The 12,031-nt window shown below is 50.3% G+C and overlaps 3 protein-coding genes across 3 annotated transcripts in view; all 3 read left to right on the plus strand.

The window, feature by feature from the left end:
- Positions 1-503: 503 nt before the first annotated feature.
- The window catches only part of DLGAP3 (DLG associated protein 3), a 101,003-nt gene continuing 89,475 nt past the window's right edge, over positions 504-12,031 (plus strand). The window contains exon 1 of the mRNA XM_031464699.2: positions 504-637. The gene's annotated coding sequence lies outside the window, so the exon portion shown is untranslated. The remainder of the gene's footprint in view (positions 638-12,031) is intronic.
- Positions 508-9,631, plus strand: TMEM35B (transmembrane protein 35B). Its single transcript, XM_064493783.1, has 4 exons — positions 508-637; positions 2,027-2,207; positions 3,202-3,456; positions 5,604-9,631. Exons 1-3 carry the CDS (start codon positions 530-532, stop codon positions 3,297-3,299), a joined length of 387 nt encoding a protein of 128 aa, XP_064349853.1. The 5' UTR covers positions 508-529; the 3' UTR covers positions 3,300-3,456; positions 5,604-9,631.
- On the plus strand, positions 9,263-10,282 carry LOC105086969 (platelet-activating factor receptor). The gene has a single exon (XM_064493320.1). It carries the CDS (start codon positions 9,263-9,265, stop codon positions 10,280-10,282), a length of 1,020 nt encoding a protein of 339 aa, XP_064349390.1.

Raw genomic sequence — 12,031 nt, forward strand, 5'->3', positions numbered from 1 at the left:
CTTTGAGCTCTTACATGTGCCAGGCATTGCACTAGGCCTGCGACAGGCCCAGAACTGATACTGCATTATCCCTATTTACAGATGCAGACACTGAGGCCCACTGAGGTTAGGTGATGGCTCAGACCGCCAAGCTAGTGTGGCATGGGCAGGAACGACCACCCCTGGCCCCCGGTCTTTTGGTCATAACGGAGCTCTTCTGCAAGCCACGTCCAGATACCCATGTTTTTTACTCTGTCCATATTGGCTGGGAGACTTCCCTGAATTCAGGTGGGGGCCGTTTAGTCAGTTAAGAGCAAGTGGGACTCAGTGTCCCCATCTGTGAGATGGGGATGCCCCGCCCAAACGCGGTCTCCTCCCCAAGCCAGTGCTGAGCCAAAAGACAGGCAACCTCCGGGAGAGGCGAGGAAGGGAGGCTGTGGCGCAGGTCTTCCGGCCGCCCCGAGAGGGAGGAAACGGACGCGCGGCGGGGGGGAGGGTTTTCGGCGGGACCTACCCTGGGGCGGGCGCGTCCCGGACGGCCTGCACGGCCATGGCGCTCCCGCTCGCTGCTGTGCGCGTCTTGTTGGGCGGCTTCTTCGCGCTCACGGGGGCGGCCAAACTCTCGCCGCAGATCTCGGCTCCGGTGTCGGAGCAGATGGTGAGCGGCGCGGCGCGGCGTGGGCGGCGGGCGGACGGGCGAGGGAGCGGCGGCGTGGCGGCGGCGGGCGCTGCGACCCCGGCCGGCCGTTACCCCGGCGCCCCGCGAACCCGCCTGCCTCAGGGGGAGAGCACATGGACCGCGACTTAGACGTCGGCCCCTGCCCGGGGAGCTCCCCTGCGGTGTCCGGGTTTTCCGTGGAAGCGGACGGGCACTTCCCCTTCGAGCGGAGCATTAGTGGCCCCAGGCACATCTGGAGCACATTCTAGAGAAATGCTCCAGAAACCTAGGGGAGGGTGAGGGACCAAACTCCGTCCTTCCCTCTCCGCCTTCCTTTGTTTGCTCGAGGTTCGTGAGGCAGGGGCTTACTAATTCCCACTTGGCAGGGTAGGAAACTCTCCCTGAAAGTGAAGTGAATGTGCTGAAGGTTACACAGCTAGTCAGGAAGCTGTAGGCAAACTTTAGACATTCTCCAAACTTAGAATCCGGAGAGCTCTTCCCGGGGAGCCTGAGAGGGAGGCCTTCAGCCTCCTATCTAGTACCAGACTCTCGGCAAAGCTTTCAGGTCTTAATGCTCACCAGTCAGCCAAGCCCCTCAAACCAGACTTCAAGACCCCTGCCAGCCTCCTCCTCCCAGGCCTGGTTTCTCCCTCCTCTTTACTGTCTTAGGGTGGTGGGTTGTTTGGGGAAGTACATCCTCAGAGCCAGACAACTTCGAGTGAGTTTCTTCCTTGCAGCCCTGAGTAGGGGAGGTAGAGTTGAGGTGGGGGAGCAGGAAAAGGGAGCCAGCCTGAAGGTCGTGGTGAAGTTGTTATATGGCCCAGGACAGAGTCTGACTCAGTGAGATGAGTCACTCACTCTGACCCCCTCAACTTGCCTTGTGTCTACTCCAATGAGATCCAGGTACCAGCACATGATATTGAGTGGAATCTGTTTAATGAACAACAGTCTCCCCTTCCAACCTCTTCCTCACCTCCAAATATTCCCTGCGTAGTAGTCTGAAGAGAAACCAGGCCAGGCAGAAAGAAGGAGAAGCTGTGGAGTTCCCAAGGCCTTGGTACTAGATGAGAAGGCCCAAGCCTAGCTTCCTCTTCCTGGAATTTGGGGCTGGGTTGTAATCTGATGAGAGTGGTGAGAAAATCAGTCCATCTCTGTACCACCATCCTGCCCTTGTCCTTGGAGCATAAAGCCTATTTCCTGATTCCAAAGCTCAGCCCCCCAGGGAGGCCCCCTGCTTTCCAGACTGATTGACCTCAGCCCCAGACCTGACCTAGGACAGTAGCTCCTTTGCTGGGGGAGTGGAGGGCACTGCACAGAACGCCCCTGTGGAGCACCTGGGCAGTGGGTCCTCAGTGAGCGTGGCTGACAGACGTTCCCTGCTGCCCCTAGAAAGCCCTGTTCGAGCAGTTCGCTGAGGTGTTCCCGTTGAAGGTGTTCGGCTACCAGCCAGATCCCATAAGCTACCAAGCAGCTGTGGGCTGGCTGGAACTGTTGGCTGGGTTGCTGCTGGTCCTGGGCCCACCGATCCTACAAGAGATCAGTAACTTGCTTTTGACTCTGCTCATGTTGGGTAAGGGGGATGCAACTGGGCTGGTGAAATGGAGGCCTCTGGGGGGAAGGTTATGGAAAGATCTGGCTGTTCTCTTTACTGCTGCCACCCTTTTTCTCTGGAACCAGAAGCATTTCTTGCTCTACTGCAGTTTCCATGGTCTTCAGACTAGGACAGATGTTTTTTTAACTTAATATACTATAACACTCTTCTGTGTCAACTCTTCCTTCTACGTCATCAGTTCTGTTGGCTGCATGGTATTCCATTGTAAGGGTATATTGTAACCTAAAAGCCCCTACCCCTTTCTCTTCACCCCTACCCGGAGATGAGGGGATGGAGTAGCAGCTGCCACTGGACTCATGTGTCTGGCAGGTGGGAACAGAAGAGCAAGGAAGCTGGGCCCCCTGAACAGAAAGGCAGAGAATTTCCCTGGGCAGGCATTCCTAGAGGGCCCCCTCATAGCAGCTCTGCCCACAGGAAGTGCTGATGTACAAAGACAGCTGCTGCTTCAAAGGCCAGACATCTTCAGGCTCTTCTATATTCCCTAGCCTGTGTCACCACTGCCGCCGCCGCCACCACCCTTCTTCCTGGCTCTCTTTCCATCTCTGCAGCTTCCCTCATTTTCAGGTCCTTCCTACACCTCCACAACCAACCCCTGGGCCTCCTTCCCTCCACAGGATTATGAAAGGAGAAGGGTCAGGGAGAACTTGTTCCAAAATGCCCGTCTACCCACCTCCCTGCCTTGTTTGGTTGGATTGTTCCTATTTCTTTCTTGACGTCTGAGAGGGGCTATATTCAAGAAACTTCTGATTTCTGGTTCTGCTCTCTCTGGGAGGCCAGGGAGCTAACTAGTTTAGGGTGTGTGTGTGGTGTGTGTGTGTGTGTGTGTGTCTGGCTGGGGGCTGTTTGTGACAGGGCTTAAGCTGGAGTGGGTCAGCCTTGGCTGGAGGGCTCTGAGTTCCTAAATCCTCTGGGCACCCCCAGGGAGCCTCAGAGACCTCATTTTCCATTCCAGGGGCTATCTTCACTTTGGCATCTCTGAAAGAGTCACTGATCACCTGCATCCCAGCCATCGTCTGCCTGGGGCTCCTTCTTCTGCTGGGTAACTGCTAGCTCTTAGTCCAAACTGAGAAGGTGGTAAAACCCACTAGGAAGAAGTCTCCAAGTACACTCAAGGGATCCTGAGAGTAGAGTGTCTCTTGCCTCTTCATGCCATGTCACTGTCAAAGCAGGAATGTGGTGGAACACAGCCTGCCACCTTGTTGCCAATGTAAGATTGGGCAGTGTTGAAGTAGACATCTGGTCTACTTGGCCCTGCTTTCCCTCTTGGACATTTACTGTTCTTTTTTGAGGGGTACATGTAACATGCTCTAGCATTCCTTGTGTTATGTGAAAATAGGAAATAAATTTAAATGACCCCAAATTTTAATGCCCCCAAATAACTGCTTTCAATTCCTTTGTAGAACTGTACCTCCCAACTTTTTTCTATGCTTTCATACAGATTTTTTTAATGAAAATGAGACTATATATACTACTTTATTTCCTACTTTTTTATTTATTTTTATTTATTTATTTTTTAAACATTTTTTATTGATTTATAATCATTTTACAATGTTGTGTCAAATTCCAGTGTTCAGTACAATTTTTCAGTCATTCATGGACAAATACACACTCATTGTCACATTTTTTTCTCTGTGAGTTATCATAACATTTTGTGTATATTTCCCTGTGCTATACAGTGTAATCTTGTTTATCTATTCTACAATTGTGAAATCCCAGTCTATCCCTTCCCACCCTCCACCCCCCTGGTAACCACAAGTCTGTATTCTCTGTGAGTCTGTTTCTGTCCTGTATTTATGCTTTGTTTTTGTTTGTTTGTTTGTTTCTGTTTTTGTTTTTTAGATTCCACATATGAGCTATCTCATATAGTATTTTTCTTTCTCTTCCTGGCTTACTTCACTTAGAATGACATTCTCCAGGAGCATCCATGTTGCTGCAAATGGCATTATGTTGTTGGTTTTTATGGCTGGGTAGTATTCCATTGTATAAATATACCACCTCTTCTTTATCCAGTCACCTGTTGATGGACATTTAGGCTGTTTCCATGTTTTGGCTATTGTAAATAGTGCTGCTATGAACATTCGGGTGCAGGTGTCATCCTGAAGTAGATTTCCTTCTGGATACAAGCCCAGGAGTGGGATTCCTGGGTCATATGGTAAGTCTATTCCTAGTCCTTTGAGGAATCTCCACACTGTTTTCCATAGTGGCTGCACCAAACTGCATTCCCATCAGCAGTGTAGGAGGGTTCCCCTTTCTCCACAGCCTCTCCAGCATTTGTCATTTGTGGATTTTTGAATGACGGCCATTCTGACTGGTGTGAGGTGATACCTCATTGTAGTTTTGATTTGCATTTCTCTGATAATTAGTGATATTGAGCATTTTTTCATGTGCTTTTTGATCATTTGTATGTCTTCCTTGGAGAATTGCTTGTTTAGGTCTTCTGCCCATTTTTGGATTGGGTTGTTTATTTTTTTCTTATTGAGTCTTATGAGCTGCTTATATATTCTGGAGATCAAGCCTTTGTCGGTTTCACTTGCAAAAATTTTCTCCCATTCCGTAGGTTTTCTTCTTGTTTTACTTCTGGTTTCCTTTGCTGTGCAGAAGCTTGTAAGTTTCATTAGGTCCCATTTGTTTATTCTTGCTTTTATTTCTTCTAGGAGAAAATTTTTGAAATGTATGTCAGATAATGTTTTGCCTATGTTTTCCTCTAGGAGGTTTATTGTATCTTGTCTTATGTTTAAGTCTTTAATCCGTTTTGAGTTGATTTTTGTATATGGTGTAAGGGAGTGGTCTAGCTTCATTGTTTTACATGCTGCTGTCCAGTTTTCCCAACACGATTTGCTGAAGAGACTGTCTTTATTCCATTGTATATTCTTGCCTCCTTTGTTGAAGATGAGTTGACCAAAAGTTTGTGGGTTCATTTCTGGGCTCTCTATTCTGTTCCATTGGTCTATATATCTGTTTTGGTACCTATACCATGCTGTCTTGATGACTGTTATTTCCTACTTTTTAAACCAAATACACTGTAACATCATTCCATGTCTATTTTACCTCATTGATGTTAATGGCTGTGTAATATTCCATTGCAAGGATGTACTGTAATGTATTGATACAAGCCCCTACTGAGGAACATTTGCATTGTTCCCAACTTTTGGCTATTGTAAACCTCACAGTAAGTCACCTTCACAAACTTACTTTCTTTCCTTAGAAGTGAGGGTGCTGATTCAAAAGGCATGTACATTTTTAAGGTTTTTATTACATGCTTAGAATTTATACATTGAGTATAGCTGTTTCTGCCCGTACCCTTCCAAGCCACATGAGTTATTCCTTCCCATTCCTTTTTATCGTGCACTTTAGAGTTGCAGAGCTAACAAAGATGGGCGTTGAGTCATCATTTTACAGGACCTGAAACTGCCAGGGCACTCAGTGCAGTGCTCCTTGGACACCTACATCTCCAGGGGACAGCCAGCTCCAACAGATGCTGCATGTTAAAGCAGTGCCGAAAACCTAGGATGAATCGCAGAGGTCCTGGGGAGTCAAAGGTGTGTATGGGGGGGGAGAGGGGAAACACAATTCTCGAGGGAAAATGACCATATTAGGGTACCTGCTATCACATCACCAACCGTCTTCCCCTCAGTGGGGTCTTTTGGGAAGTGATGTGCCTCCCATAAGGGAAAATAGTAAAGAAAAAGAATTCATTTATTTATGCAAATACTCTAGCCACCAGACTACAGATTGCTTTGAGGCGTAGGGGCAATGGCTTTTGAGAGCCCACAGGAGTGAAAGAAGTCTGTATGTATTACTCCATTTCACCTTCACCATAGAATGGTAGTTTCTGCTCTGACACTGACCCCCAGACAAGTTGGCACTCTTAGGTCTTCTTGTGCCTGAGAGCACGGTGATGCAATCTATATAGTAAATGTGTGTGTATATGTATATTAATATATTATTTCTGTAGTAGTATATGTATACTACATATACAGAGTGTCAAAACGATAAGGAAACTTCTCTCACATAAGAGGTCCAGAGACAGCATAGCTTCAGTTTCAATGTTGAGTATTTGGACCGCTTTACGATAACATCAAAGACTGATAGTTTTTCAACTTTGTGCTCTGCTGCTTTCAATTTATTGACTACTGCTCTCAGGGTCACAAAATAGCTGCAGCAGCTCTAGGCAGCACATTTGCACATAATATCCAAAGGTGAATAGAGGGAAGAAAGCTCTCTTAGAAGACCCTTAGATATTCCCCCTGCTATCCCACTGGCCAGAAATATGTCAATTTCCATTCCTAGACCAATCACTGGCAAGGAGAATGTAATGCTCATGATGGACTTAGACTAGTTAAGATTTACCCACACTGGTCAAATGGTCAGCAAAGAAGGGAAAGAGTGTTACTGAACCAAACTTGGGTCTGCTCTCCCACACAGTTAGTTTCTTCCATTTGGTGGTGATGTTAGCATCTGAAAAACAACTCAGGAACTGTGCATCAGATTCTGTTGTTCAGGTACTTCAGAGAGGAGCTAAAGGAGAGGATATAGGGGAGAAGTCTGTCCTGAAAAGGCCCCTTAGGGTCCTGCTCAGTTACAAGAGTAGATAATGTCACTTGCAAAATATGGATAATAATGGCTAATATTTCACAGAGTTGCTATGAGGATTTAGTGAGTTAAAGTGCTTATAGTAGGACCTGGTACATAATAAGTGCTCAGTAAATACTGTTATTAAATAGCGTTTGTTATTAAGTGGCAGTTTGTTCTACAGATGAGAAAATGGATTCAGAAAGCTTAAGTGCCTATGTGTCAGACCTGAGACTAGAATTAAAGCCTGATTGACTCCAGAACCCACACTCTCCTCTGTACCAGCTGCCAAAGTTGAAATTGGGCAGGCACGGCACCCCTGCTCTCTTCAGCTTGAAGGTAGATGGGATGATGGGTCCAATGTCATTAAATCTGCACTGCTTCTCAGAATTGCTCCTCTGCAGGAAGAATTTGAAACCTTTGAAAGTAGAGCCGGGAGACCCTAGGATCCTGGCCCCTTACCATCTCTATCCCTTCCAGGATTCCACAGCCCTCCTGTCTCCGACCAGGACTTTGAGTAAAACCTCTCACAGCTGGCATTAGATCGAGGGCTCCTGTTTACGAAGGCTTGGGCTGTAATCTGATTAGCAGCCACAGGGCCCCGGAGCTTGGTTGTGGGGCCTGCCCAGCAGCTGCAGGAAGGGCAGGGTGCTGGAGGAGTAGGCCGGCCAGCTGGTATGGAGGAGCAGTTGGGATTGACAGCAGCAGGGGTATCTTCAGCTCCAGCCGTGACTCCTCAGCCCAAGAAGAAGCCAGGCCTTAGGAAATGGCCCCCCAAACCACAGCCTAAACCTTGGTCAGGTCTGCACAATGACATTCAGCTGTGAGGCTTTCCTTATACTTTTCTATCTCCCTCCCTGGGCCCCTTGCCTTGCAGTGACACTCCTCTTGGGACCCTGGCTGCACCCCACAAACCCAGCTCGCCGCTGCCACAGGTGGACGCCAGCTCCTCCAGCTGTTGGGCCCATTCTTCATGTCATGTCCTGGGATTAGTCATTTGATGGGAGGGTCTAGGATGTGTGGGTGGGAGTGGATTCTGCTCTGTCTCAGTGCCTAAAAGCCAGGCTCCCAGGGCCCCAGAGAAAGCTGTAGCAGCCAGAACAGCAGGAGGTAAGAGGAATGATCTGGTGGGATGGCAAGGAGAGGTTCAGGGTGGGGCAGATGGGGGCTAGATCCATGGTGGACAGACAGAACTGAGAGGGAGGGGGAGAAGGGAATACAGTCACTCAGGGTCCCAGAAAGGATTGGAACCTGAGAGGTTCAAAGGCAGAAGGACAGATTTTGGTATTGGAGGAACCAAGTTTTGGGGCACACTAGGAGTATGACTAGGGAGTCAAAAATAGTAACAGGACATTGGCTTGTGTGCTTACCCCACCTTGGGAGAGGGGTGAATATGCCCAGATGTCTTTGTGCTGTTTTGTTTGATTGGGGTTTCTGTGTCTAATGCTGTATGTGTGCCTGTGTGGGCGTACACATTTATCTGTGTGCTGCCTAGAGGGGGAGGGAGCTAATGGTTATGAAGTTTCTCCCCAGTGTCAGCCAGTGCTCAGAGTTTTACTTATGTTTTCTCATAATCCTCCCAACAACCCTGTGAGGTAGGTATTTTAATCTCCATTTTACAGCAGAGAAGACAGGATCAGTGAAGCTGAGTAATTTGCCTAAGGTCACATGGCAGATAAATGTGTGTATCTAGAATCTGCCTGATTCCCAGGCTGGGCTTTCTTTGCTTTGCTGTCTGAAATTTCAAATCAGACCCAGGACTTCGTGGTCAAAAGGTGAGGGGGGAAGGAAAACAGGCTGGAAGGCCTGAAAGATGTGAAACCTTTTCAGCCCAGTCCAAGGTGCGCCAGGCAAGCCTCAGGAGAGGACCTTCACCAAGGCAAGTGTGAGTCACTGTGCATGGGCATGTCCTCTGGGTCACTGCATCCTAAGACAGTAACTCCATCCATGCCTGCTGTCCCCTCCACTGATCTGGATGGCACGTGGAGCAGGGAGTCCTCTGCTTTTTCTGGGAAGGACTCTATATTCCAGCCTGATCTCTCCATAACTCCCTGTTGGCTCAGCCTTGCTTGGGCTTACTGTATATGCCTGTGCCCCACAAGTCTGTACCATACTCCATCTGTGAGGGGCACTTCCACTCTCCCAATCACCAAGGTTGTCAATTTCCAAGCTCACTGGGATTCCTGCCTCTTCCTCATTTCCCACATCTTGTCACCAAGCCCATTCGGCTTCAACTCTCGAATCCCCCTCCTTTCCATCCCCAGCAGGTGCTGGCTGCACTGGCTCCTCAGCCCCGCAGTGGGCTTCCTTGCTTCTAGTCTCTTCCCACCGGACTGAGGAAGGAGGGGGCTGGGGTCGGCAGGGAAAGGCGGGATGGAGACCTTCTTGTGTGGCTAGCCTCCACGGTGACTGCTCTTCCTCTCGCTAGTCCAAGGTCCGCGATGAACAGCAGCGCTAGGGACCTGGGTGTTGGCGGCTGCAGCCCCTGGGATGACCCTGCTCGCTTCATCGTGGTGCCCGCGGCCTACGCCTTGGCGCTCGGCCTGGGGCTGCCAGCCAACTTGGCGGCCCTGGCAGTGTTCGTCCGCAGCGGCAGGCGCCTGGGCCAGGCCCTGCGTCTCTACCTGCTCAACCTGGCGCTGGCCGACGTGCTCTTCACGCTCACGCTGCCGCTGTGGCTCACCTACTACCTGGGCCCGGCCCACTGGCCCTTCCCGGAGTCCGCCTGCCGCGCGGCCGGGGCCGCCTACTACGTGTCCACCTACGCCGCCGTGGCCTTCGCCGCGCTCATCAGCGTGTGCCGCTGCCGCTCGGTGCGCCGACCCGGGCCCAGGGCGGCCGCCCGCCAGGCGCTGCGCCGCCGGGGCCCCGCCCGCGCCGCCTGCGCCGCCGCCTGGCTGGCCGGCCTGGCCTGCGCCGCGCCCTCGCTGGCCGCACCGCGCGCGCTGCGCCCCGGGCCGGGCGGCGCCGCTCGCTGCCTGGAGCGCGGCTGGGCGCGCGCGGGACTGGCCTACGCCACCGTGGCCTTCTTCGCCGCCGCCTTCCTGCTGGTGCTCGCGGCCTACGTGAGCCTGGCGCGGGCGCTCGCGGCGCCCTCGGGCCAGGCCCCAGGCCCGGCCCCCGCCAGCCCGCACCGGCGCGCGGCCAGGACCATGGTGCTGGGGCTCCTGCTGGTCTTCGCTGTCTGCCTGGCGCCTTATCACCTGCTGCTGGCGCCCTGGGTGGCCGGGCAGGAGGGCGTCGCGGGCCGCGGCGACAACGGGTGCCGCGCCGCCTCCACACTCGACGTCCTACACACCCTCAGCCTGGCGCTGCTCAGTCTCAACAGCTGCTTGGACCCGCTCATCTACTGCTTCTCCGTGCGCCGCTTCCGCCAGGACTGCTGGGCTCTGAGTTGCCGCCCCGAGGCCGGGGCGCCCGGGGCGCACGCAGCCTCCTTGGCCTCCTCGGCCTCCTCCTGAGAGGCCGCTGGCCCGCTGCCTGCTTCACCCCTGCCAGCCTCCCAGTGGCGTTCTGGGCGGAGAAAGCTCTTTGGAAGGACCTAGATTCCATTCCTGACGCAGCCACATATTAGCCGCTGTAGCTGTACACCTCTGGGCTCTGTCAAAAGTGGGAATAACATTCTTTGTAACCTGAATGTTCCCCAGACTTTGCCAGCTTTTAGATACATATAATATACTATTGCTTTTTAAATCTCTTTAAATTTAAATCTTTTTAAAAAAATCCCAAAGTCCTTAAAAGGGCCTACAAGGCCTGACTGGCTCCTGCTTCCCTCTCAGCGTCCTGTCATGCTCATCCCCCACCCCTCCCCTGCCCCTGTACGCGGGTAGAGTCGCCTTCTCAGTCCCTGGAACGGACCAGTTTCTTGCCCTTCAAGGCCTTTGCAACTGAGTTTGCCAGGAATGATGTCCCTCTGTCTCCTTCACTAAGTTAATTCCTCTTCACTCTTCACTTTCTCAGGTGTAAATGTAGGGAAACCTTTCTCGACCAGCACCACGCACACCATACCCTAGAATGGGTTAGATCCATCAAGCAAATAATTGGCTATTTTTTTAATCTGTTTTTTCTCTTTCCAGGGTGTATTTATGTTGATCCATAAGAAAGTGTCATTTTTATAGAATCCAAAAGATTGAATGTTGACAATTTTATTTTCATTCAACTTAATAAATTCCGTGTTTGCCTTATTTCCGGCTTGCTACTGTGCCTTGCACATAGTAAGACCTCAGTATATCAGGTAAATGCATGAAACATGAATATCATTAGCTAAAAAAATCTCAAGGACTCACTCAGACATTCCAGTCTCTGGTAGATTTTCCTCAAGTGTTTCTGGGGTTCTCCAAGCTTGTGTTACCCGGGTGCATTCCTGACCCAGTCCCGATGATTGCTTCCTTCTGCTGTTGCTGGATACCTGCAACTCTGCCAATCACCTCCATTGTGCCAAGACTCCTGTGCCAAGACTTGGTGATAACCGAGCTGGAGATCCATCCTGCTATTAGCTGGGACAGGGATCCGCCAGACTCACTGCCTTCTGCTTCAGCCGAACTGGGACTCTGTCACTGGGTGCAAATCCTTGCCAATGGCTCTGGCCACCAGTGCTTTTCCACCTCGTGCCTTGATGACTCAGGGGTTGGCTTCAAGTAGGGAGGGGAACCACTTCCTTGCCTCAGCAGTGTTATTGGTGGCCCCATAGCAAGACTGCTTGAGTCTCAAGGAGTTATAGCTAAATGAGTGAGGGCAGCATGTTTGTGTTGCCAAGTTGGCTGGGTCAGGAAGGGTTCACCAATCAGCCACCATGTCGTACCCACCTCGGGTACTATTGCTGAATTTGCCTTCAAATGGTAAATTTGAGAAATTTCTTCTTTTAATTTTGATAAATTACCTTTCATAAGTTACCTTTACACCAGTTTCATTGGTCTCTTATTCCTTCTTTAAATGTTTTCTTTTACATTTTTAAAATAATACATGTTCCTGAAAATAAATTCAAAGGAGTAGAGAAAAATGCAAATAGAAAATAAAGGTCCCTCAGGGCTAGTCACCGTTCACAATTTCTTGTGTATATCTTTCCAGAGGTTTTCTATTCCAGTACAAATATGTGTATAGTAAATTTCCTTCAAAAATCCACAAATAGGACAGTATTACAAGGCTCTTCTGCACTTTTCTCATTTAATATATCTTGTACATCTTCTATCAGCGCATGTAGATCTACCTCA

Source organism: Camelus dromedarius, chromosome 14 (assembly GCF_036321535.1).
Source record: "Camelus dromedarius isolate mCamDro1 chromosome 14, mCamDro1.pat, whole genome shotgun sequence".
NCBI classification, from domain to species: Eukaryota; Metazoa; Chordata; class Mammalia; order Artiodactyla; family Camelidae; genus Camelus; species Camelus dromedarius.

Coding starts and splice junctions, on each gene's coding strand:
- TMEM35B (XM_064493783.1), top strand. CDS start 530: ATGGCGCTCCCGCTCGCTGCTGTGCGCGTCTTGTTGGGCGGCTTCTTC. Junction 638..2,026: donor CTCCGGTGTCGGAGCAGATG/GTGAGCGGCGCG, acceptor TGCTGCCCCTAG/AAAGCCCTGTTCGAGCAGTT. Junction 2,208..3,201: donor TTTGACTCTGCTCATGTTGG/GTAAGGGGGATG, acceptor TTTCCATTCCAG/GGGCTATCTTCACTTTGGCA.
- LOC105086969 (XM_064493320.1), top strand. CDS start 9,263: ATGAACAGCAGCGCTAGGGACCTGGGTGTTGGCGGCTGCAGCCCCTGG.